This window comes from Symphalangus syndactylus, chromosome 3, assembly GCF_028878055.3.
Source record: "Symphalangus syndactylus isolate Jambi chromosome 3, NHGRI_mSymSyn1-v2.1_pri, whole genome shotgun sequence".
NCBI lineage: Eukaryota > Metazoa > Chordata > Mammalia > Primates > Hylobatidae > Symphalangus > Symphalangus syndactylus.
Genome location: NC_072425.2, coordinates 66,585,064 through 66,609,618, shown reverse-complemented (window position 1 = coordinate 66,609,618; position 24,555 = coordinate 66,585,064). Strand labels below are relative to the sequence as shown.

At 37.3% G+C, this 24,555-nt stretch overlaps 1 protein-coding gene across 2 annotated transcripts in view; it reads right to left on the bottom strand.

Moving 5' to 3' along the window:
- GNAQ (G protein subunit alpha q) overlaps window positions 1-24,555 on the bottom strand; it is a 319,183-nt gene that overhangs the window by 59,978 nt on the left and 234,650 nt on the right. For both annotated transcript variants that reach the window (XM_055272199.2, XM_063636973.1), the window contains exons 4-5: window positions 15,627-15,755; window positions 12,615-12,744 (exon numbers count right to left, since the gene is read on the bottom strand). In XM_055272199.2, the coding sequence (XP_055128174.1) occupies window positions 12,615-12,744; window positions 15,627-15,755 (259 nt within the window). The remainder of the gene's footprint in view (window positions 1-12,614; window positions 12,745-15,626; window positions 15,756-24,555) is intronic.

The window sequence follows — 24,555 nt, the reverse complement described above, 5'->3', positions numbered from 1 at the left end:
TGGCCAAAATCCCAAACACTGACCACATCAGATGCTGGTGGGCATGTAGAGCAATAGAACTCTCATTCATCATTAGTGGGAATGAAAACTGGTACAGCCATTTTGGAAGACACTTTGGCAGTTTCCCTTAAAAAAACCAAACATACTATTACCATATAATCCAGCAATCATGCTCCTTGGTATTTAACCAAAGGAGCTGAAAATATGTCCACACAAAAACATGCACATAAATGTTTATAGCTTCATTCATAAAACTGCCAAAACTTGGAAGCAACCAAGATGTCCTTCAGCAGGTGAATGGATAAACTGTATTACATCTAGACAATGAATTATTATTCAGTACTAAAAAGTAATGATGAAACCATGAAAAAACATGGAGGAACTTCAAATACGTATCGGGAGAAGCCAGATGGAAGAAGCCAATCTGAAAAGGCTACAAACTGTATGATTCTAACTACTGGCATTCTAGAAAAGGGAAAACTATGAAGACAGTAGAAAGATTAGTGGTTGCCAAATGGCAGGGGGAAGGGAGGAATAAATAGGCAGAGCACAGAGAATTTTAAGGCAGTGAAACCATTTTGTACAACACTATAATAGTGAATATATAACATTTTACATTTGTCAAAACCCATCAATCATACAACCTAAAGGGTAAATCCTAATGTAAACTGGGTGATAATGATGTATTATGTATGTCGTTTCATTGATTGTAACAAATTTGTCACTCTGGTTCCAGATGCCGATAGTGGGGAAGGCTATTCCTGCATGTAAGGTAGAAGACATAGGGGAAAATCTCTGTACTTTCTGTTCAATTTTGCTGTGAACCTAAAATTCCTCTAAAACATAGTGTGTGTGTGTATAAAAAATTAAATAGTGGTAATGACTGTACAGTTCCGTGAACACAGTAAAGTCACTGAATTGTACATTTTAAAATGGTACATTTTTTGGTATATGAATATATCTCAATAAGCTGTTATTTTTTTAAAACTCAATTTAATATTTTCTACTTCCTTTATAGCTGGCTCTTCTGTCTCTACAGACTCTGCTTCTTTCATATCGTCTTTCCTTCTCATGTTGGTCCCAACCTCTTCAAGTCACCGCCTGCCTGTGCGGGCTCCCACTGCTGCTCTGACCTTGCGCTGCCACCGCCTACCTTCCCACTGCTCAGTTCTTACTACTTAGGAAAACACGGATCTTGTTCTGTCTTCTAACCTAGGGCTGAGAGGTAGGATACTAGCACTTCTAGTTTGCTTCCTGTATAACTGCATTATTTTGGCACAGAGCACTTCTGACTTTAAAAAGGATTTATTTTTGAGCCAGATATGGTGGCTCATGGCTGTAGTTCCAGCTCCCAGTTACTTGGAGACTGAAGAGAGAGGATTGCTGGAGCCTAGGAGTTTAAGGACAATGTGGGCAACATAGCAAGACCCTGTCTCAAAAAAAATTCTTGATGACAAAAGGAATAAATTATCAGAAATATATAAAAATTTCGGCCAGGTGCGGTGGCTCAAGCCTGTAATCCCAGCACTTTGGGAGGCCGAGGCGGGCGGATCACGAGGTCAGGAGATCGAGACCACGGTGAAACCCCGTCTCTACTAAAAATACAAAAAATTAGCCGGGCGCAGTGGCGAGCGCCTGTAGTCCCAGCTACTCAGGAGGCTGAGGCAGGAGAATGGCGTGAACCTGGGAGGCGGAGCTTGCAGTGAGCCGAGATCGCGCCACTGCACTCCAGCCTGGGCGACAGAGCGAGACTCTGTCTCAAAAAAAAAAAAAAAAAAAAAAAAAGAAATATATAAAAATTTCAAACTAATAACACACATAATAATGAAGCCTCAAAAATGGAGTAGAAGTATGGAATTAAAAGAAGAAATACATAAGTTTACAATCACAGTGGGAGATTTTAAAAAAGTCATTGAGGGGAAAACAAATGCACATTTTGTTTTTCCTCTGAAATTTTTGTGTTTTTTTCCTACAAAAAAGTGAGTGGATAGTTCTTCCTTTTTTCCCCTGCCAGAGATCCATTTTGGTATACTTTTATGAGTCAACCAAGCTATACAAAATACTTTTATGACACAAGATTGGTAAGGTAATTTGATAATATATCGCACAGTGTATACAATTTATATTTTACATATATTTTTATTTTATTCTATTTAAGATAAATGTGTATCTTAAAATAAAAGTTTAATATATTTCAATTTTCCCCAGAGTTCCCAAATTACATAAATGGGTAATTCCTACCCAAGTGATCTCAGTATTGACAAAAAATTTTATGTCCATGGTTAGGTACAATCGTTTATGATGTTAAAATGTTGGTATTATTTTTTCAGTGTATTCAGAATTGACAAACTTTATAAAACGTGAAACTATGCAGATAATATAATTGAAAACCAAAAAATCTGTATGCTAAAATATCCACTTATAAAATATAAATGTTATACACTACAACTGGGGGGAAAGAGTCCTTAAGGAGGACATGATAAAAGACAAACTTTAAAAGACTGATAAATTCAATGTAGTGAAAAGGCAAGTCATGAAGGAGCAGAAGTTATTTGAAAACAGTGAACTTAATGGACGTGCATCACTGATTCATAAAGAATTCCTCTATATTAATAATAAAAAGGGCAGATCAAAAGAAAACTGACATAGAATTAAATAAGCACTTCAAAAATATTTCCCATGGCAAAGTACTCAATCTGATTTTAATTAGGGAAAGACAAATTCACACCACAATGATATGCTATTATACACCCAACCGAATGTCTGAAATTTAAAAGCTCATCTATGCTGTCTAAGGTATGGATCAAATAGAACACATACACACTGTTGGTGGGAGTGCCAACTCTTCCAATGTTTAAACTGTTTGGCAGTGTCATTGGGCTGAATAGTGACTCTGAGAAAGGTATGTCTATGCCCTAACCCCAGAACTTGTGAATGCAATCTTATTTGTCAAGAGGGTCTTTGCTGTAAGGATATTGAGATGAAATCATCTTAGATTATGTGAGTGGGCCTTAAATCCCACCCACACTTGTAGGACAAGTCCTTAGAAGACACAGAAGAGGAGAAGGTGGATACAGAGGAGAAGGCCATGTGAAGACAGAGTCAGAGATAGGAGTTGTGCAGCCACAAGCAATGCCGACAGTCACCAGAAGCTGGAAGAGAAAAAGAAGAGATTCTCCCCTAGAGCCTTCGGAGGAATTTTAGCCCTGCCAACACCTTGATTTCAGACTTCTAACCTCCAGAACTGGGGAGAATAAGTTTCTCTTGTAACCCACTGAGTTTGTAGTGCTTTGTTTCAAGAGTCCTAGGAAGCTAATACAGGCAGTATCTACTACAGTTGAACATATGTATTCCCTGTGAACCATCACAGGGAGCTGCTGATAATATCTATTTCTTGTGGTGGATGGTGACTACATGGATGTGTTCACTTTGTGACAATTCATCAAGCTGAATACTTATAATCTGTATACTTTTCTATACATGTATATGCCAATAAAAACATTATTAAAAACAATAAAAATAACTGTCAGTATCCGACAGTTCCTGTCAGTTAACTGATCATGCAGACAATAAATTAAAATTTAAATAATTCAATTAGTTTGTTTTGAAAGACGTAATACAGAATTTTGCACCCCAAAATGTGAAATCACAATTGGAAGCACTTGTGAAGTACTTATTTGATGGGCTGATTAAAATTCAAACACAAGCATAAAGGACAGACAATAACCAAGAAAACTCCAAAGAACAAGATGGACAGATTTCATCTACTAGATATTAAGATTATTGTGACTGGTGATTTGAGAACTTTTATATTGGTATAGCAGAAGCAGATCAACCAAATAGCCTAGAGAAAGACCCGTGCATATAATAAAACTTGATACATGTCACATGTATCATTAATATCAATGGGAAGGAGCACAATTAAAAGAGTTAACAAGCCAGGCGCGGTGGCTCACGCCTGTAATCCCAGCACTTTGGGAGGCTGAGACGGGTGGATCGTGAGGTCAAGAGATTGAGACCATCCTGGCTAACACGGTGAAACCCCATCTCTACTAAAAATACAAAAAAATTAGCTGGGCGTGGTGGTGGGCGCTGTAGTCCCAGCTACTCGGCAAGCTGAGGCAGAAGAATGGCGTGAACCTGGGAGGCGGAGCTTGCAGCGCGCCGAGATGGTGACAGAGTGAGACTCCAGCTCAAAAAAAAAAAAAAAAAAAAAGAAGAGTTAACAAATTAAAAAATACATCTGCTTAAAGGCCCCAGAGAACTAAAAGGTAGTGAAGAATTACCACGCCAAGGTTTGGGAAAGAACAGGTCTAGAGAAGTGGGCCCAGTATTTGGGGTCAATTTTCCCATGGAGGTATTTGCTGATTCTGGAAGCAGCAGCTGAGAGGCTGAAGGGATGGGACTCTAGTGAAGAATCTTTGCATTGCACTATAGCTATTCGCCAGGAAGATATGCCTGAGTAAACAGGCACAGCTCAGCTACCTAGTCACCAGAAGGCTAAAATGGAACAGATGGATAATGCCAAGGGTTGACAAAGATGTGAAATGAGAGGAACTTTCAGAATTGCTGACAGGGTAAATTTGTTGATTTATTGTGGAAAACACTTTGGTTTTATCTATTAAATCTGAAGGTATGCTTACTCTATGTGCTTGTAATACTACTACTAGGTACATATCCACCAGAAATGTACACCTATGTGCAACAAGAGACACATAACTGAGTATTCACATCAGCATTATTTGTAATAGCCCCAAATTGGAAACACATCCAGGAAGTCCCTAAGTAGTAAAATGGGTAAATAAATTGTGGAATTTTCATGCAATAGAATACTACATGACAGTATAAATGAATGAATTACATAGAATGCATATACCTTACAGACATAATATTGAGCAAAAGAATCCAGACACAAAAGAAAATACACTCTTTGCTATCCTTTATATAAAAGTTTAAAATAACATGCTGTCTATGCAAGGTTAAAAAAATACACTACTTGATTCTCTTTGTATAAAAGTTAAACACAAGTTAAAACTAAATTATGGTATTTAGGGAAGCATATTTAAGTGTTAAACCTGAAAAGAAGGGGGAGGGGAAAAAACTAACAAGAAAAGGAAAATAATTACCTGAGTGAATAGTGGCTACCTGGTAGGAGAGGGCACTTGCAGGCATCAAGGGTCTTGGCAAAGTTCTACTTCTTGACAGGGGTGTTAAACTGATGTTTGCTTTTGTGATAAACCACTTTTGTATATTTTTTGTGTAGTCTTCTTTATGTGTATGTATTTCACAATTAAAAGGGTAAAAAAAGTGGAGAAATGATGGATGAACTTACCATTCAATAAATGGTATTGGCACAACTAATAGAAGAATAGCAAGGAAATACTAAATCCTTACTTCCTACCATGCACAAAATCAATTATATGTATGCAGGAAGCCTATGAAAAGCAAAACCTTATAACTTTTACTAGAAAATAAGAGATTATATCTTCATATTCTTCGGGAAGAAAAAGAACTATTGAAGAAAATACAAAAATATAACAATAAAAGAAATGAGTGAGTTGATCACATTAAATTAAAACCCTTCTGCTGGCCAGGCACGGTGGCTCACGCCTGTTATCCCAGCACTTTGGAGGCTGAGGCAGGTGGATGACCTGAGGTCAGGTGTTGAAGACCAGCCTGGCCAACATGGTGAAACCCCGTCTGTACTAAAAATACAAAAATTAGCCGGGCATGGTGGCGCGTGCCTGTAATCCCAGCTCCTTGGGAGGCTGAGACAGGAGAGTTGCTCGAGCCCAGCAGGCGGAGGCTGCAGTGAGACAAGATCATGCCAATTGCACTCCAGCCTCGGCAACAAGTGTGAAACTCTGTCTCAAAAAACAAAACAAGACAAGACAAAACAAAACAAACCCAAAACCCTTCTGCAAAATAAACAAAATGAAAAACACAAACTATGTAGTGACAGATAATTTCCATATGTGTAACAGTATTTCCAGAAGACATTTTCAACTGTGTATATATCAAAAACAAAAAGACAACTCCATTAGGGGTTGGGGTGAGAGGGAGACCAAGCAAGACCAGGAAAAGGTAATGTGCATTACAAACAACCCAACTGGCTAAGGAGCATGTGAAACACAGCAGGGCATATTCATGTAATAGAGTGATATGGTAGTTTAGATAAATGAAACAGTCGTGTAGCAACATGAAAAAAATCTCAACAACAATGCTAAGTGAAAAAAGACCAAATTGCAAAATGAAACCATTTCAATAAAATGTATAATCATGCATAATATTTAGAATCCAGTATTGCTCAGTGACACATACACATGTAGTAAAAGAGTGGAAAACTATGCCTAGGAATGATAAATGCCAACATGAGGCCAGTGGCTTCTGGGGAAGGAGAGAAATGAATCAGGGAGGGCTACACATAGTCTTTAATTTTATCTGTATCATTTTACTTGTGTGAAAAATGAAGATTGGAAGCAGGTAGGTCAAAATTTTAAGTTCTCTATAATTATATACTCTTTTCTCTCACTCAGTTTACAGAAATAGAAGTAAACAAAACCCATTTTCCGAGCTATTCTAAGTTTTATTCTTGTATCAAACTGTGTATTTAGACCACACGGTATAAGCCCATCACATGCTTTCATGTTATGGCACTATCACTGAGGGAAGCTAAAGAAACAGCCCTTATGAATTCTAACATTTGGTTCCCTCGAGGGATATTATCGTGAATCTGATTTACTTCCTTCCTTGGAATCTCCTTCTCAAGCTGCAGGAGAAGTCACTTGGGGCTCAGTACCTAAAGAAGCTAATTTGAGTAACTATTTGTTTTTTATGTTAAGGACACAGTGACTCTTGTAATAGGCCGTGATTATCTCCTTTCATTGGTTGCTAAGAAATGCTTGATTAAATCTGTGGCCTACCATTAGGGAAGGTACACAATTGTGTGATTCATATTTTAATTCTTAATCTCACCATCCAATCCTTACTGTCCTTTCATCTAGATTTTTCATGTGATTTATTTTATCCCACTGGGCATGGAATATATGGCTACACACAAAATAACATATAACCATAAAAATAAATTTTGACAAATTTAATTACATTAAAACTTAAAACTTCAGTTCATCAAAAGATACCATGAGGAGAATAAATGGCAAGCTACAAAGTGGAAGAAGATATTTGTAATACATATACAAAAGGCTCACATGCAAAGAAAATAAGAAACTCCTATAAATTAGTAAGAAAAAGATAACCCAAAGGAAAAATGGACAAAGTTGGTAAATGGTAGACCTAAAATTCTCAAATTGAAGCCTTATTTTATTTTACCTTAAAAAAGTATCATTTAAATTATTACTTCTAATGCTATTACCTAGTGACAATGACAAGCACTGTTTACACCTTAGCCTTGGTAGAAAATCTTCCAAATTCTTTTCTTTTTGGCAGAGGGGTGAATAATCATCCAAATAATAATTTTATATTCATAATTAGTTGTAATTACAAATATTGCATTATATTAAATATACTATTCCACAATCGGCCTTTTTCACATAATTCATCTTTTAAAAAAAGCTATTGCATGGATTATACTGTATAAATTCAATGTAAATTCTTTAAAACCTTTCCAATTTATATGCATACAAAAAGTGTTCATGTGTGTCTGTTTCCCTATACTCTGGATTAGCACTAAGTCCAGTTCTCTGGTTCAAACTCATAATTGGGTAATCAGAAAACTTCCTTCTAGCATAAGGGAAGCAAGGAGAACAAAGAGATGAAGAAGGAGTGCCATAGTGAGGAAAGAAAAAAAAGCCAAAGAATGAAAGGTGAGAGGAGTTTAAAAAAGGGACAAGTGACTGAAAATGAACAAAGTAATGAGGAAAGAGGTTAAATATAAAAACACTAGGTGTCTTTCAGGAATAGCCTTATGAATCAGGTCATGAATCCGAGCCAAGTGTACCAAAGGCCTAATTTGATTAAGATTCGATAAAGGCGGGCTTGATTCAATTCAATTAACGATCAGAGACCAGATATCTTAACCTAAGCTTTAACTTTTAACTACTTATAAATGTTCTTTAGGTCTTTCCTTTGGGGTTTGAGGTTTTTTCTCCTCAATTTTTAGTCAGGTTTTCCCCGCAAAGCCGAATGTTATCTGAAGAAAATTCCCAAAAGCTCACTCAACAATTTTTAGAGCACAACAAAGTATATGTTTCACACTTTTAAAGAAAATGTTCAAATTTTGATTGCAGCTGAATAACTTCAAAATGGCTTCATTTTAAAACCTACCAGAAGAGACGGATCCAAAGGAAATGCATATTTTAGACTAACTGTTTTAAGATAGTTCAAAATCAAATGAGCAATACAGGAACTCTAAATTACTGGTAAAGGATCTCTGGCTGGTCTACTACTACCCATTGGTGTAAGAAGAGCTTAGAGGTAGAGGAGAGTTATTTCAACTCCTTCATGAAAGGGCAGGATTTTAATTCTATTTCCACCCTCTTTGCTGCCTTATAGCTCCTCTTGCTTTTTCTTTAAGTTTGTCTCTAACATCTAGAAGACACTGTGAGGGAGGGGAAAGAAAGCTGGTCTGGAAGGGCAGGGGACCTGGCCTTGAGTGACCTTGGCCACAGGCCTTCATCTCTCCATTCCTGTAACCTCACTGTTATGATGCACACCAGCAAACCTGATCTGTCCCCTCCACGGGGAGGTCAGCTGGTAGATTCCGATGAGTAACAGCTTCAGCAAGTTTTGGGTATAAAGTGCTAAGGTATTATAAACGTCTACGCTTTCCTTTTATCAATTGAGCAACTTCAAAAATCAGGTTTGAAGGATAAATAAATGTTTATGGGAGCCAAGGTCAGGGAATCCACCTTGATCAAGGAGGGCCTAGGGTAGGGAGAACTATCTTGATGTTTTAATAAAACGATAACGTAATTCCTCATGACCATTTCAAGATGATTAACAAATTCAAAACTCACATTCAGAAAGGACATGGAGGAGAAAAAGGTCTTGGTCTTTGAGATTCTATAAAGAGCTTACCCTGGAAGACAGTCATTGAGACAATGTCTGAGAAAACATCTTTGTAGTAGTGCTCAGATATTCATGAAACAAAAAATCAGAAAAATAAAGACTAAAAGGCAGTGTTTGGATACACACTGATAAACTAAAATATGTTATAAGCATGTCTTATTGTGTGCTTTGGGCTTTCAGGAGCACTGAAATAATGTACCCATGAAAGGATTACAGCAGAATAGTGGACTCCATGCTGGTGTGTTATCACAGGGAAAATAAGACAGCAAAGGGAATACACAAATCAATAAGACAGCAAAGGGAATACACAGATCAACACAGCTCTACCACCCTGGGTATTCTAGCTACTATTTGATAATGTATTTCCTTCTTTGAAGGAAAAAAGAAATTCATTCCCCAAACTGAGAATATAGGCAGACAAAAGCAGACCTACATAAAATTATGAAGATTAATATATAAGGTTTTAGAAGTATTAAAAAGTAAAAGCAATAATGTAAAATGCTTCCCTTAGCTGCTCTTGTCTGTGGTCTGCAATGCATTTTCCACAGTTTCCTGGGATAGAAAGAAAAGCTGTCAGAATCCATTCCGAGGTTTTTCTCACAAATATATACCAAGGGAGGGAGGCACAACAAAGTCTGCTTTGGATTAAAGTTATGAACATCAGACTTCTAAACCAAGAACAAAATGTTTCTGGAGCTTATTTCAGTTTTGTCTCACCAAAACCAAAAAATCTGGGGAAACTAGAATTCTGTAGTTCTGAATTTTCTTTTTTCTTTTTTTTGAGACAGAGTCTCACTGTAGCCCAGGCTGGAGTGCAGTGGCGCAATCTCGCCTCACTGCAAACTCCGCCCCCCGGGTTTATGCCATTCTCCTGCCTCAGCCTCCCAAGTAGCTGGGACTACAGGCGCCCGCCACCTCGCCCGGCTAATTTTTTGTATTTTTAGTAGAGACAGGGTTTCACCATGTTAGCCAGGATGGTCTCGATCTCCTGACCTCGTGATCCGCCCACCTCGGCCTCCCAAAGTGCTGGGATTACAGGCCTGAGCCACTGCGCCCGGCCTGAATTTTCTTAATGATTAAGGAAGCTGAGAGACAATGACATTATCATACATTAATACAACTGGGGGAAAAAAAAGGATAATGCGACTACATCCCAACATTAAAAAATATTTTTGACAGTACTTCCTAATTACAGACGATGATAGCTGTGGCTAATATGGATGAAGGAATTCATGAACAGCACTTTTCTCATGATCCCATACTATCATCAGGCTTGACTAGAGGTCTCAGAAAGGAATACCATACAAGTTGACTTTCATCTTATAGAATTACCTAGACTTTCAAAAGATTCACAAGTGATTAGGGAGTCCTAATGAAAAAATTATAGCTTTATTATTTTAATTTGTAATTATTTAAAAGTAGCATAAGACATCACCATAGGAATCAAAGGAACTGGGACAATATTTTTAGACGTTCTTAGTACCTGTACATTGAATGTCAAGTTACTGTGGGAACTTTAATTATGACACATGATAATAAAAACGATACCATTTTATTCTAATTAACATAATATACTTTTATATAAAAATCTAGTCACTATTAGCTATGTCTGAGGAAAAATGGAATAAATGATCTGTAATGTTCAGATAACTGAAGAACCAGATTCAATTCGGTTGAACTGAATTAGCTGATGAGTTGCCAAAGGATTCTACTTTCTTTTCTATTGATAATTTTGAAGTGGTAAACTGATAAGTATTAAATCATGACATATATTTCTTCATATATATAATGCATTTATCTTGTGGAAAATGTGTATTGATAAACATTTATCCTCCTCTAGCTATAATGTAAACATCAGAAATGAATTCACATTTGCTTCTTATATCTCTTGTGTAATTGATAAATGCAAATTTTATTTTACTGGATGGCAAATTAAACAAGAGAAATGACAACCTACATAACAAAGGCTTACCTTTCCCCATATGGCTTATTCTGACCAAAAGCATATCTCATTTATAAGGTCTTTTAGGGCACAGTTGATTCTTTTCCCCCTTTTCGTGTCTTTTTAGACACTCTGGTACCCAGCATATAGTAGGGAAGCCCTCAAAATATTTTTTTGTCTTGATACAACATTCAAAAAAATCAGAAGTGTTAGAATAGATCTGCTCCCAAAATATGCAGTATATGTTTAAAATACTACATCCAAGGATTATGTAACAACAAACAAGCACAGACATAAAGATATACAGATGAAGATATCATAGCTAAAATTCTGACAGTAACTGCCTTGTGTCTTGGTAACTTACTGTCATATATTGTAGCATGCTTTTAGGCACTTTGCTTTATAGTTATTCGGGGCAAATGATTGATAAGCCTCATTCTTAAACAGAAGTTATTTGGTTAACTTTAAAGCCGATATACTTTCAACTCAGGAATGATTCCGAAATGCATGAACAGGTAATTCTCGGTTCTATACAGACATTGGTTCACGGAAACTTCATCAATCCTATACATAAAAGAAATACTATAGAAGCTTGGATATGTATTTTAATGGAGATATTAATACTGGCAGAAAAATATTTAAAAGAACAAGTCAGGAATTCTTGTGTACCTAAAAAATGTACTGTATTAAAAGCATAATATGCTAGATCCCATTTTAGTCAGCAAATGGGGATCTCTCACTTCCTTCTTTTTTTCTACCATATTATTAGGATATTTAATATTTATTATTAACCTACCACACTGCAATCTCTGCCTCTAACAGGATATCAATGGTGTCTTCTCCATTCCCCCAACACACACATACACATGCACACAACTACAGCTCAGAAGCACAGATTTCTACATCCCTTAATTATCTTCCACAATCAATTGATTCATTGTCAGGTCTTTACCATCCTCAAAATCCACATTTACACCTATTAAGTTTCCCTGTAACAGGGAGGAGATAACAATACTGAATTCGTTCTCCAGACAGGCATATTAAGGATACTTCTTCAACTGCTCACTGTTTAATAGAGACAAAATTATGCAACAGCCTAGAGAATTCTATAAGAGCAGAAAGGCCGCATCACCAAGATATTCCATGGCTCATAATGAACTGATTTAGAGCCCAGCTGCGAAGTCATTCACATTTGCCAAGAGAGATTTTGAGTACTCTTTGGGACACACCCATCACACAAACAATGATTTAAACAAAATGAAAACAAAACAAAACAAAACAGGATGACTCACTCCAACACTCCCAGTTGTATCCTGTAGGAGGAAGACTATAAAATGATCTGATGATTAGCCTAGGATTTCCATGTTATTTTCATTTTTAGAACCTCTGCATAGTGTTAAAAAGCATCAAATAGGCTCTAATTAGATTTGAACACAAGACCTGCTCATACATCTGACAGAAGAGCTTACCACTTTGAGTATACCATGTGGTAACAGGATTATTTTTGGTTATTTTAAAAGTCCTAAAACCAAATTTCAAGAAAGCAAAGAAGTAAGTTCACCCCATTCCCCACACCCTACTTCCTATCATTTACTTGTATCAGACAATAAAATGATAATCCATTGCCTGTCTAAAGAACACTTACCTCATTGTCTGACTCCACGAGAACTTGATCATATTCACTAAGCGCTACTAGAAACATGATAGAGGTGACATTTTCAAAGCAGTGTATCCATTTTCTTCTCTCTGACCTTTGGCCCCCTACATCGACCATTCTGCAAGGTTAACAATACTCATATTAATAACATATAAAGTAAAACTAAAAAGTCAACATAAGTATAGCACTACTTACAAACTTGGGGAAAATATTCTCTTGAATGACAATGATCATCCAAGTCAATTCAATTAATACTTATTGAATAATTAGTAATTTCTTATTACCTAATATTCAAAGTCAAGACATTCTGGGTAACACATCGTGATGGTTTTAAGAAAGTTACCTTATTTGTGCCAAGCAAAATGGTATTTTATTTAATGAAGCACTGAAGAGTCCAAAACTGAATGACTTTTTTGTTAAGCCCTACTGGCAAATACTGAACTTCAGTTTCTTTTCCTATAAAATCAGCAAAAAGATCCTCATGTATTTCTTATGGATGCTACACATGACTACAAGTACACTTAAAATATGTGAGATGCTATACAATTCAATATGGGTGGTATGATGCTTCCACTAAATGCAGATACAACCCCACTCATCCTTTATCAGCAGGGTAGGCATGTTGGGCATTTTTTTCTTCCCAATATTGATAAGAATTTGGCACAGGTCCAGCCATGTCAGGTCATTTACTTGAAGTGTTAGTGAAAGAAGATACTACAAGGTACAAGACGGAGGCCATCATGTGAACCATTTCATTCATTTGTTTTTAACACATCAATTCTGTGCTGAATTACTGTTCAGAAACCAACACTGACATCAATTAATTTGAGTGACAATGTATGTCTGAAAATATCTAGCAATGCTTGGCACTGAGTCAAAGTTTCTCCAAATTGTTGAATCCATATCTTGAATGAAATGTACACAATGTTCACAGGAAAAAAATAGTCTCAGAGAATGAGCAGTTTAGGTACAAAAATTTGACAGTAGGGCTCTTTAAACATTTGTTTAAAATTGCAGTTGCTCCTGGTGTTTTCCTGCCTCCTGGCATTAAACCTAAACTAAGAACTCAAGGATTTTCTAAGTGACTGCTCATAAGCCTAGTAAGGCACAGGAGAGAGATCTAAGGGACAAAACAACAGATTCAGGGAGATCCATGTACTATGGACATCAAAGCCAGAATTTTTAGATCTTCAGAAGTATTAAAATGCTGGCTCTTCCCTAATGCCAAGGCGTGAATAATACGCTACTAATTTACATGAAATCCTCATTCCATGAAACTCTGTCACACTGGGCCCTAAAAGATGCTTCTGATGGTGGTAGAAAATTATACCTCTAAGTCATTACTTTTACTGCAGTGGCAAAAAATGTACTTCAAAAGCTAGTGTACAAAACGTGGAAAAACAACATGTAATTGTAATCTGGTTTCAGAATCCACTAATTGCGAAGCAATAAGGAGATGAAAATCCCCATGAAATGCTATGTTTTCTAAAAATATTTTGTAACATGGAGGAAGGAAATCTGGGTGTCTCAAATTAAAGATTTCTAAATACTATAAACTTAAAACGTAAGTAATATAGAGTCCTGGAGCTACAAGGAACCCTGGGGATCATCTAATGCAATACAACCATTTTATAGATTAAAAAGCTGAGGCTCAGAAATAGTTTCAAAATGCCACCTATTTTGTGGCAATATCTATTAGAGCAATGTATGGCAGCCAGATTTGACCTCAGGTACAGAGGCTGATTAGAAGAAAACACAGTGTCACGGCAAGGAATGAAGGTGGGCCTGCTAATCAGAATCACTTGGCAGAGTGACAAAGGAGATAATAACTTCTACTTCATAACCAATATTGCACACATCCATCTTCAATGGGGTGGGCACTTCTAGAAAATGAACTCTCCACACTCCGAGACACATTCTCATTTCTCAAAGTACCATGTAGTTTGTATTCTAACTAAAAGTACAACTGAGTGATTGCATAATAAGAGGTTGAATGAAAGTACATCAGTATTGTTTATTTTTTCTCATCCTAAAAACAAAACAACAGAATGCTTCTGTTGAAGTATTATCCAGACAGAACAGCAGCAGTGAGAAATGAGGTAATAAATTTTCATTCTATTTTGCTAGGTAAATATAGACTAGGTTAATTAACCCATTTTCAAAATCATGTATTTCAAAATTTTTCAAGCAACATATCTTATGAATACAAAATATCACATATTTTTCTTGCTACTGAAAAATTGTGCATTGGTACCAGAGGACCTGGGGAAAACACCAGCATGAAAACTTCTGACACTATATAATTTCTGTGACTGACAGCATCATACGATCATTCATAGCTTACATAATTCTAAAAACATATCCATTGTCCTTACAGTTAAAATGATTGCCCAAAAGATTACAGTTAAGACCGATGGTTTACTAACCGATTTTACTCAACCACAAGCAAAACTAAGATTTTATTGATTTCTTAGTGATTTAAATTGAAATGCCAAATGTTCCAGTACAAGTACACCTTTGTCTTTTTTTTTGAGATGGAGTCTCGCTTCGTAACCTAGGCTGGAGTGCAGTGGTGCAATCTCGTTTCATTGCAACCTTCGCCTCCTGGGTTCAAGTGATTCTCTCACCTCAGCCTCCCAAGCAGCTGGGATTACAGGCGCCTGCCAGCATGTCCAGCTAATTTCTGTATTTTTAGTAGAGAAGGAGTTTCACCATGCTGGCCTGGCTGTTCTCAAACTCCTGACTTCAGGTAATCCACCCACCTTGTCCTCCCAAAGTGCTGGGATTACAGGTGTAAGCCACTGCGCCCGGCCTCCAGTACATCTTTTTGTTGTTTCCTCCTTCAGAGATATGTCATTTTATTTGTATAACTAATGATAATAATTGGTATAAAGGCTATCTTGTTTTAAAGCCTACACATGATTCCAGTATTTATAGAGTTTACCAAATGTACTCAAGGCATAAAAGCTGGGAAATAGGTTTTAGGGACTCAGTTACTACCTGAAAATGACACTTTGTAAGTCAAAGGGGTATTCGATGATCCCTGTGGTGGGGACTCGAACTCTAAGCACATCTTGTTGCGTAGGCAGGTAGGCAGGGTCAGCTACGCGGTCCAAGTCATTAAGATAGCTAGAGGAGGGAAGACATAATGAGAATGTCAGTGACACCATCACACCAAAGCTGTCTACGGAAAGGGAAGGACAAAAATGAGTCCTAACAGAGAAGAAGAAAAAGAAAAATATCAGAAAGTGGTAGAGGAGTCTGTGGAAAAGAAAGATAAAGTCAACCTTCCATTACTGGAAGGTTATCCATCTATGGATTACATATACACCATAGTTCTCATTATCAATTAGAACTCATACTCCCCAGAGGCAGGGGGTGGGAGAAAAAGAAATTCAAATTAGTTTCCTATTCTCTACTTGTTTGGTAGGTTTGGTTGTCAAAGCAGGAGTTTAAAACAAATAGTGTTTAGGATAACAAAGAGTTGCACATAAGGTCAGAATGCCTTTTTTTTTTTTCAGAACATCAGAGTCTTCCTGGAATGAATTTCATTATTCCCCTAAGAGAAGACAGCAGGCTACAGTGTCCTAAATTCTGCCCAGAGCCTAAGTCATTCATGATTAATGTGAAGCCATGACATTTCTAGTTACTGCAGTAATAATGTGTCTAAGGTCAGATATTCCCAATGTTTGGAGTCACCACACCTAAACTTTACATTTATCTGGTTATATGATACTTGATACTTTTCCCTTCCCTTAAAAAAATGTTTCTTTTGAAATAACTTTAGACTCACAAGGAGTTGCAAAAATATTACAGAACATTTCCCTGTACCCTTTACCCAGCTTCCCCAAACAATAACATCTTACATAACCACAGTACATTATCAAAACCAGGAAAATGACACTGATACAATACTATTAACAAAACTACAGACCTTATGGAATTTTATCCATTGTTATATACTTTTATGCTACATATTGTATGTATGTATACAGTCATCCCTCAGTATCTGTGAGCGACTGGATCCAGGACCTCCTGCACATACCAAAATCCCTGGATGCTCAAGTCCTCCATATAAAATGGAACAGTATTTGCATATAATGTATGCATAGTCCTCTCTTATAATTTAAATCATGCCTAGATTACTTACAATGTCAATGCTATGTGAAAAGTTGTTATACTGTAGTGTGTAGGGAATAATGACAAGAAAAGTCTGTACATGTTCAGTAAAGATACAATTTTTCTCTGAATATTTTTGATCCATAGGTTGTTGAGTTCACAAATGCAGAACCCATAGACACAGAGGGCTGATTGTATTATGGGGGGTTATCTAGTTCTATGAGATTTTATATGTAGAGATTTGTGTAATACCCCCACAATCAGGACATAGAATTGTTCTATCACTACCTGTGTTATCCCTGGCAGTCATACATATATTCTTCATCAGTGTAATTTTGCCATGTCAAGAATCTTTTATTCCATTCACCCTTGGCAGTCACACATATGTTCTTCATCAGTGTAATTCTGCCATGTCAAGAATCTTTTATTCCATTCATGTTTCATTTTCTCAAAGTGTAAAAAATAATCTGAAATGTTGAGAATGACATAATTTGATAGAATTGAGTGGTATCTTCATGATTTCAAAGAGTAACAGTGTTCTCCTTTGTCCTGGAAAGGATGGGGCACAGACATGGTTTCAAAACACACAACTACCAAGTATACGCACAAAGTAACTAACTTACGAACGAGACTAAAGAAAAGGTGGGACCCTTAATAGAAATGGAAGGGGTTAGATCTTCAACTCTTTATACCCACAAACAAGAGGTGAGTTCTGAGATACATAACAAGGAATGCCTTGTGAATAGCATGTTATAATTGAGCAATAACAAATACTCAGTGGACGTGACCTACCCAGGGTAGGGACTCAGACATACGCATCTTTATTTCTGCCTTAGTTCCTAAAAGAATGCCAGGCAAATAGTACTTAATAAATATGTGTTGGATGGACTGATGGATTTCCTATGCTGAGATTTAGTTTTATCATTATTGAAATAGCATTCTTACTAGTGGTATTTCTGTATGAATGATATCCTTAAATTTGAAATTGAATGTAAAAAAAATGTTAAATCTACAAGATTCATGGAATCATAAAGGAGGAGGATTAAATCTGACTTTAACAAAGAAATAAAATTACTGCCTCTTTGGAGGTGTGTTATCAATTCTTTAAGACAAAAAAAGTATCAGCCCAGAAATTCCTATTGCAAATCAATTAATTGGTATTCCAGGGGCCTTATCCCTGATACACTGATGATTCTCTAGCTGGCAATCAGCTCTCTACTGAGTAACAGGAACCAGCCTGATATCTCCAATTATTATAAAACTGGCTGGAAGAAAAATAGAGGGAGGCTGGGAGAATGCTGGTGTGAAAGACAGAAAGGAAATGTAAAAATGGACTAGACCCAGAATTTTAGTAAATATCTTGCCATGATCATGGAGTCCTCTGATAAGAGTTAACGAGCCCATGTTCTGGGAAGTGATCTGTATTTCACTCTACTGATAAACCAGCTCATCACATCATAAATAAAAAATCAGATAGCTACTCTGTATGGATGGAGTTTCGTAATTTATCAGCTTCTTGATTTGAAAAACCTGAATGTCCATTTTGAAATCTACAAGTTCACCATTTAACTACTGTATACAAAAACTTATTTCAGAGGAATCAAATAACTTTAAATTTCCACTGGCAAGGCTGCTCAGAAATAAATTGCCTGATAAACCATCTCTACTCGCTTAATGCCATACACAGAGGTCAGAACAGAGGGCTGTTAATTCTTGTAATGGAAGGTGCTGTGGTGTTCCTGAGGTAAAGGGAAAGTGTGGTTTTCTGTTTTCTGAAAATGAACCTAACAGATTACTCATTGCCACTCCATACTAAAGCACAGATGAGTGTTAGCACAGGAGAATTTAAAGAACCAGCACATGAAGTGGGAAATTACCTGTCACATTGCTTGGATAAGATGGAATCAGGCACACACCTGCCACTAGAAAACTTTCCACTTACAAGGGGTTAGAGGCTACCCTAAAAAAATTGTCAGTGGTGTCACTCCTAAGTTCAGGGTACTGAACTGAATATCCAAGACACTCATACTTGCCAAGAATACTTTTTCCTCTTCATCTTTTCAATGGCAGTATACAGATCACAGAGAATGACAACAACAGCATAGCAACAACTAACACTGAGCACCTGCTGCCTGCCAGGCTCTGTTCTGTCTGTTCATTGCCCAGGTATCAACACAGTTCACAGCAAAGAAACGGCCATTAAAGATGCTTCATAAATTTCTGGTTAACTTAAAAGGAAGCTACAGTTTTTGCTTGCCATTCTTTTTGCTTTGCCTCAGTTGAATGATAAGAGAGAAAGGCTCACTTTGCTTGGGGTGAAAGAGTTAAATTAATCTAGCTTAACAAAAGACAAGACTAAGAGGAACTGTATCTAGCTCTGCTAGTTGCAACATACATCATCTAGAACCAAAAACCAAACCAAACAAAAACTCAAAACAAGGCAAAGAAAAACAACAAAACCTCCAACTAAACAAAAGACATACAAACTATTTTCTCCTAGAGTAAAATCTGGGAAGCTAACCAGGATTGAAGATATGTTACAGACAATTTGTGAAGCAGGTAAAATTTATAGACCACGAACCGCATTTTTGGCTGGGTGCAGTGGCTCACACCTGTAATCCTAACACTTTGGGAGGCCCAGATCACTTGAGGCCAGGAGTTTGAGACTCGCCTGGCCAACATGGCAAAACCCCATCTCTACTAAAAATACAAAAATTAGCCGGGTTTGGTGATGCATACCTGAAATGCCAGCTACATGGGAAGCTTAGGCATGAGAATCGCTTGAACCTGGGAGGCAGAGGTTGCAGTGAGCCACCACTGCACCACTGCACTCCAGCCTGGGCAACAGAGTAAGACTCTGTCTGAAAAAAACAAAAACAAAACAAAAAACAAAAAGCCCCTGCATTTTTCATTGCCAAGAAGGGATCAAAGAGCTGCTGCCCGCATAACCCCCAATCCCATGCAATCCCCCTCACTCTGGGCTCACAGGACTCAGAGCAGGGATTCAGCACACTCTGTATTTCACATTTGCTAGGGAAAAAGGGAACTTTGTTCCCCTAGAAATGGAGTGCTAGCATGGTAAGAGTAGAACATCATCATTTGATGGTCCTCGTCACATACTGAGAAAAGGTAATAAAATAATCTCTTAACTGAATTGTACTTTCCATTGAAGCATTTACTATTCTGAAAAAAAAAATTGGTGGAATATGAGGGATGGGTTCATGTTAAATTATTCCATTCATTCAACCTTTTAAAAAGAAAACCACACCGAGGTCTGAATAAATTTATACTGTAAATTCAGAGTTAATTATAGCCATAATTTCTTTTGTAGGAATGATTCTGAGTGGCTATCGAGGTCATTCTCAAGGGTGTTGCCATGGTGCCAGGCACAGGTACATTTCCAAGGCAATGTATGTGTAACAAGTATATGGCAGTGACTCTCTCCTGATGTCAGGGAGAGGAAGCTCCCATGTTTTACATAAGGCTTGTTAAGTATCTAGGAAACAAGCTATTCATGTTAGAAAATGGGAGATTTAGCTGCTTAAACCCACCTTACTCCAATCCCTCCATGGGGATTTAATGACTTTTCACTGTGCTGAGACATTATGAATTATTAATTTATAATTTTATTTAAAAAAAGAAACCCCGAACTCAATATTCTTCCACTTGTTTGCCCAGTTAGCTATGGCCCTCATACTCGGTGGTCAGGGCCCACAAGTGCCTTTGTCTACGGCTCTATCAACAACACTTAGCCAAGAACCTGGAGCACAGCAGGTGCTCAGCATGGACCCAAATTAAAACTATTTTATGGGAAGTGCTGTAGTGGTTAGAAAGGCAAAAACACAGGAGAGGGGAGGTTGTTAGCTATCCATCCTTACGAAATTACTTCTCTCGGCTATTACTGGCCTGCATCATGTAATAACCAAGTTCTGAATAAAAATGTCTCTGACAAAGACAACACAGAAAGAAAAAGCATTATTTGTTTAACTTCATTTAGTAGATTTGCTTCTTGCTATTCTTTAGGTCCTGGCTAGAGAATGACAAAATGTTTATGTCCATTTTATACCTGTTTCAAGCTTTCAGGCCTTAGCATTCTAACACAGTGCAAACTGAGGAGGTGGGACTTTATTAACAAGACATTTCTGATACAATCTTCTTGATGGAAAAAATAGCTTTTTGATGGTTTTCAGTGAAAAGTGAGGGAACAAAGACACTTGTGTATTAATGTTTCAATGATTCCTTTCTGACCATAAGCAAAATGCAGAGTCATCTGGAATTAAACAACATATTTTGGCCATGACATTATGATAGATGCTACAGATAGGAAGATTCATTGGATATGATCCTTACCCGCAAGGAGTTTATCAATTTGTGGGGAAATAAGGGTTACATAAAAACAAGAATGGTGAGATTTATACAGATGAAATGAACCTTTGTATATTTTGGATACAGTCACTTTCTGGGAACCTGTTCGAACAATCTCTAGTCCTTGGTGATAATCCTCAAAACATTCTTCTGTGTAGTATGGCTGCACTGCATGAAAGACTTAACAGAAATCATGCCCATTAGTTTACACCTTGTAACAGATAAATTCTTTACACGCTGAACATCAGGATAATCTCTAGCAGAAGAAAAATAAATTCAGAAACAGGACATAATCCAATACTTTAAATGATTAAAATATATGACAGAAGCTTCAACTTCTCTAAAATAATATGCCCAAATCAACATTACATATAACACTTTCTCTCTTGAATATGTTTTAAAAAGAGATTCCAATTGTTCTTAATTTTGACATTTTATCAATAACAGTTTTGAGGTGTTCAAATTAATTTATGCTCCCATTTGATATGAATGAAAACTGATTTTTAAAAGTCTCTTTTTAAGATTAAAAAGAACCACCCCCCCCCACCTATGACTGGAAGAGTAACTGAAATCTAGATCAAGAATAGCACAGAAATTAAAAATTCAAGTGCTTTTTCTCTTAAATGAAGGAAACAAAAAATTAAAATTTAGAGATATGAGCTGGCAGATAAAACATACCACATTACAGCTAGGGTTAATAAATTTTATAAGCCAGGTGTGGCAGCATGTGCCTACAGTCCCAGCTACTTGGAAGGCTGTGAGGCAGAAAGATTGCTTGAACCCAGGAGTTTCAGGGTGTAACCACTGCACTCCAGCTTTGGCAACATAGTAAGACCCTGACTCTAAATACATATATTAAAGTTAGAGGCATACAACCCTCAGTAATTACACCAAAATGCAAAAAGAACCTGTGGATAGTTAAGTAGGAACAGAAATCTCTGAAATTTCATGCAAATCCAACCAGATAGGATAAATGAAATAGCATCTCGGGGCTTTCAATGTAGCATGACACGGGGTGTGTGTTGGAGGTTGGGGAGCTCTCTGACCCCTATGTAAGGGCCTCCTATGGAGAGGCTGCATTTATAACAAATTTGCAGTTCATGTCAAATACTAAGATGAAGTTATGGCACAGAAAATGATTCTGGGTAGGTCTTCACATTTTTAATTATTGAAAAGAAGGTTAGAAAAATGAGGTCGACTTCATTTAAAAAAATTAAGACCTCATTGTGAGAGGAACAGTCTTTGGGGAGTTGAAAGGTAGATCATGCCATGAGATGGTATCTGACACTTGTCAAAAGCACTGGAAGCTAAAGAGAAATCAGAAACACACAGTTATCGTGCAGTTGCTATATGACCACAAAGGTCGAAAGGAAAAAAGTGAAAAAAAATTGTAAAGTGACCTGCAAAAACAAATGAAGCAGTAACAGTTCTGCAAAACTGGTATCCCGAGGGGAGAGTCAAGGAGAGGTTTTGGTAGCATAACCTACTCTAGTCCTTTCCTCATCTGGCAAATCCTGTGGCTGACAGGAGCCCGGCTGGTAATCTGGTTAGGATGGTTAGCGGCACAAGATTGCTCACTCCACAAACACTTCCATCTCCTAAAAAGCTCATTTTGCAGAGAGCAAATCAACCTTCCTTTTTCCTTTTTGATACCTGACATACATGTTAGAGTTCAAGGATGTGCAGCATTTATTAACAGGCATTTTGTTTATAAGTTTACTTTTTTTTTTTTTTTGTGACGGAGTCTTGCTCTGTCGTCCAGGCTGGAGTGCAATGGCATGATCTTGGCTCACTGCAACCTCTGCCTCCTGGGTTCAAGCGATTCTCCTGCCTCAGCCTCCCGAGTAGCTGGGACTACATGAGCGCACCACCATGCCCGGCTAATTTTTGTATTTTTATTAGAGACGGGGTTTCACCTTGTTGGTCAGGCTGGTCTTGAACTCCTGACCTCGTCATCTGCCCACCTCAGCCTCCCAAAGTGCTGGGATTACAGGCATGAGCCACCGCACCCGGCCAAGAAGTTTGCTTTTAATACAAAGTGGCAGGTTCAAAACAAATCCTCAGTGATAGCAGGTGGGTTATAATCCTACCATTTATGAAAGCTGTTCAAGGGAGACCACTCTGGAGGATAAAAGAGAAGGCTTCGAGATTATGCATTTCAATTTCCCTCTACCAAAGAACTAACCCAATCTAGAAAAGTAAGATTTTTAAAACTAAATTAAATATCTCCTAAAAAGATTCTATCACTGCATTTGATAAATAGTTTCATTATCTTATGAATCTGAAAGTCTGACGTAAAGAGAACACTAGTGCCAAATAGGGAAAGGGCCAGGCAACTAAGTGTCTGCCAGACAGATGCCAGGGCCAGGGCTGGGCTCACAGCAATAGATTCTCAGGTGTAGTGCTCAAAAAAATAAATCAACTTTGTAATTGAAAATGAAAACAAAACAACAATAGCAATGACAGAGAAAGAGAGAAAAGAAAGAAGGAAGTCTTTTTCAATTTGCCTATTTGGCTTTGTTAATTTATTCATCTTTTATATGTGATAACTTTCCAAGCTATTGGTTAATTTTGACACAATTCTAAAACATATCAAGAAATAGCTGAAGATTACTTTTTAATTCTGGTCTGCCTGCCTTGAAATTGGATGGCGATGCTTAATTCAGTTAATTTACACATATTTATTGGGAATCTGTTATACATTAAATTCTAATGCAGTGTGTTAGATGGAGGGAGATTGGCACAGAGAACTGGCACAATATACGTTAAAATACCTTCTTTGCCTTTAGAGATTTCAGGCTACCTGTGAAGCAAAGAGAGCACCGATGAATCAATTAAGAAACAATTAAGTGCCAAATTGTGAGCTGCTAATGATGAATGCAATAGGAAGGGAGAGATGATTATGAACTGTACTCACTGGAGAATAGTGTGCAGTAGAGGTGGGGATGGGTTACTCCGTGCAGACAGAATGGGATTTAAACACGCAGAAAAGGAGAGACAGATAAGAAATTAGGAAAAGTACAGAACTTCCTTTTTCCTCTATCACTCATTCATTCAACAACTTTTATGGAAAGTCTACAATAAGCTAGGCACTATGCTTAGGCTGAGCGTTAACTACAAAGAAAAAAGGACACAAATCGTGTCCTCAAGGAGATTATAGTCTGGCAATGAAGAAAAATGTGTTATAAATAACCATACTACAATGCAGATGTAATGTGGGTCAAAAGAGAGCTTCCAGTGATTGCAGCCAAGAGCAATGAGCAATAAATAGGTCATACTGATTTAAGTGGGTCTCCCATGGTCATGTCAGTTATGTCACCTTAATTTGGATATTGGTTCTATGAGATTAGAACTTTCGTTTTGACAAGGATGATCAGGTCTGGAGAGCTGGTCATGCTAACATGAGTTAACATAAACTAATTATAAATCAAAATTCAATTCACTA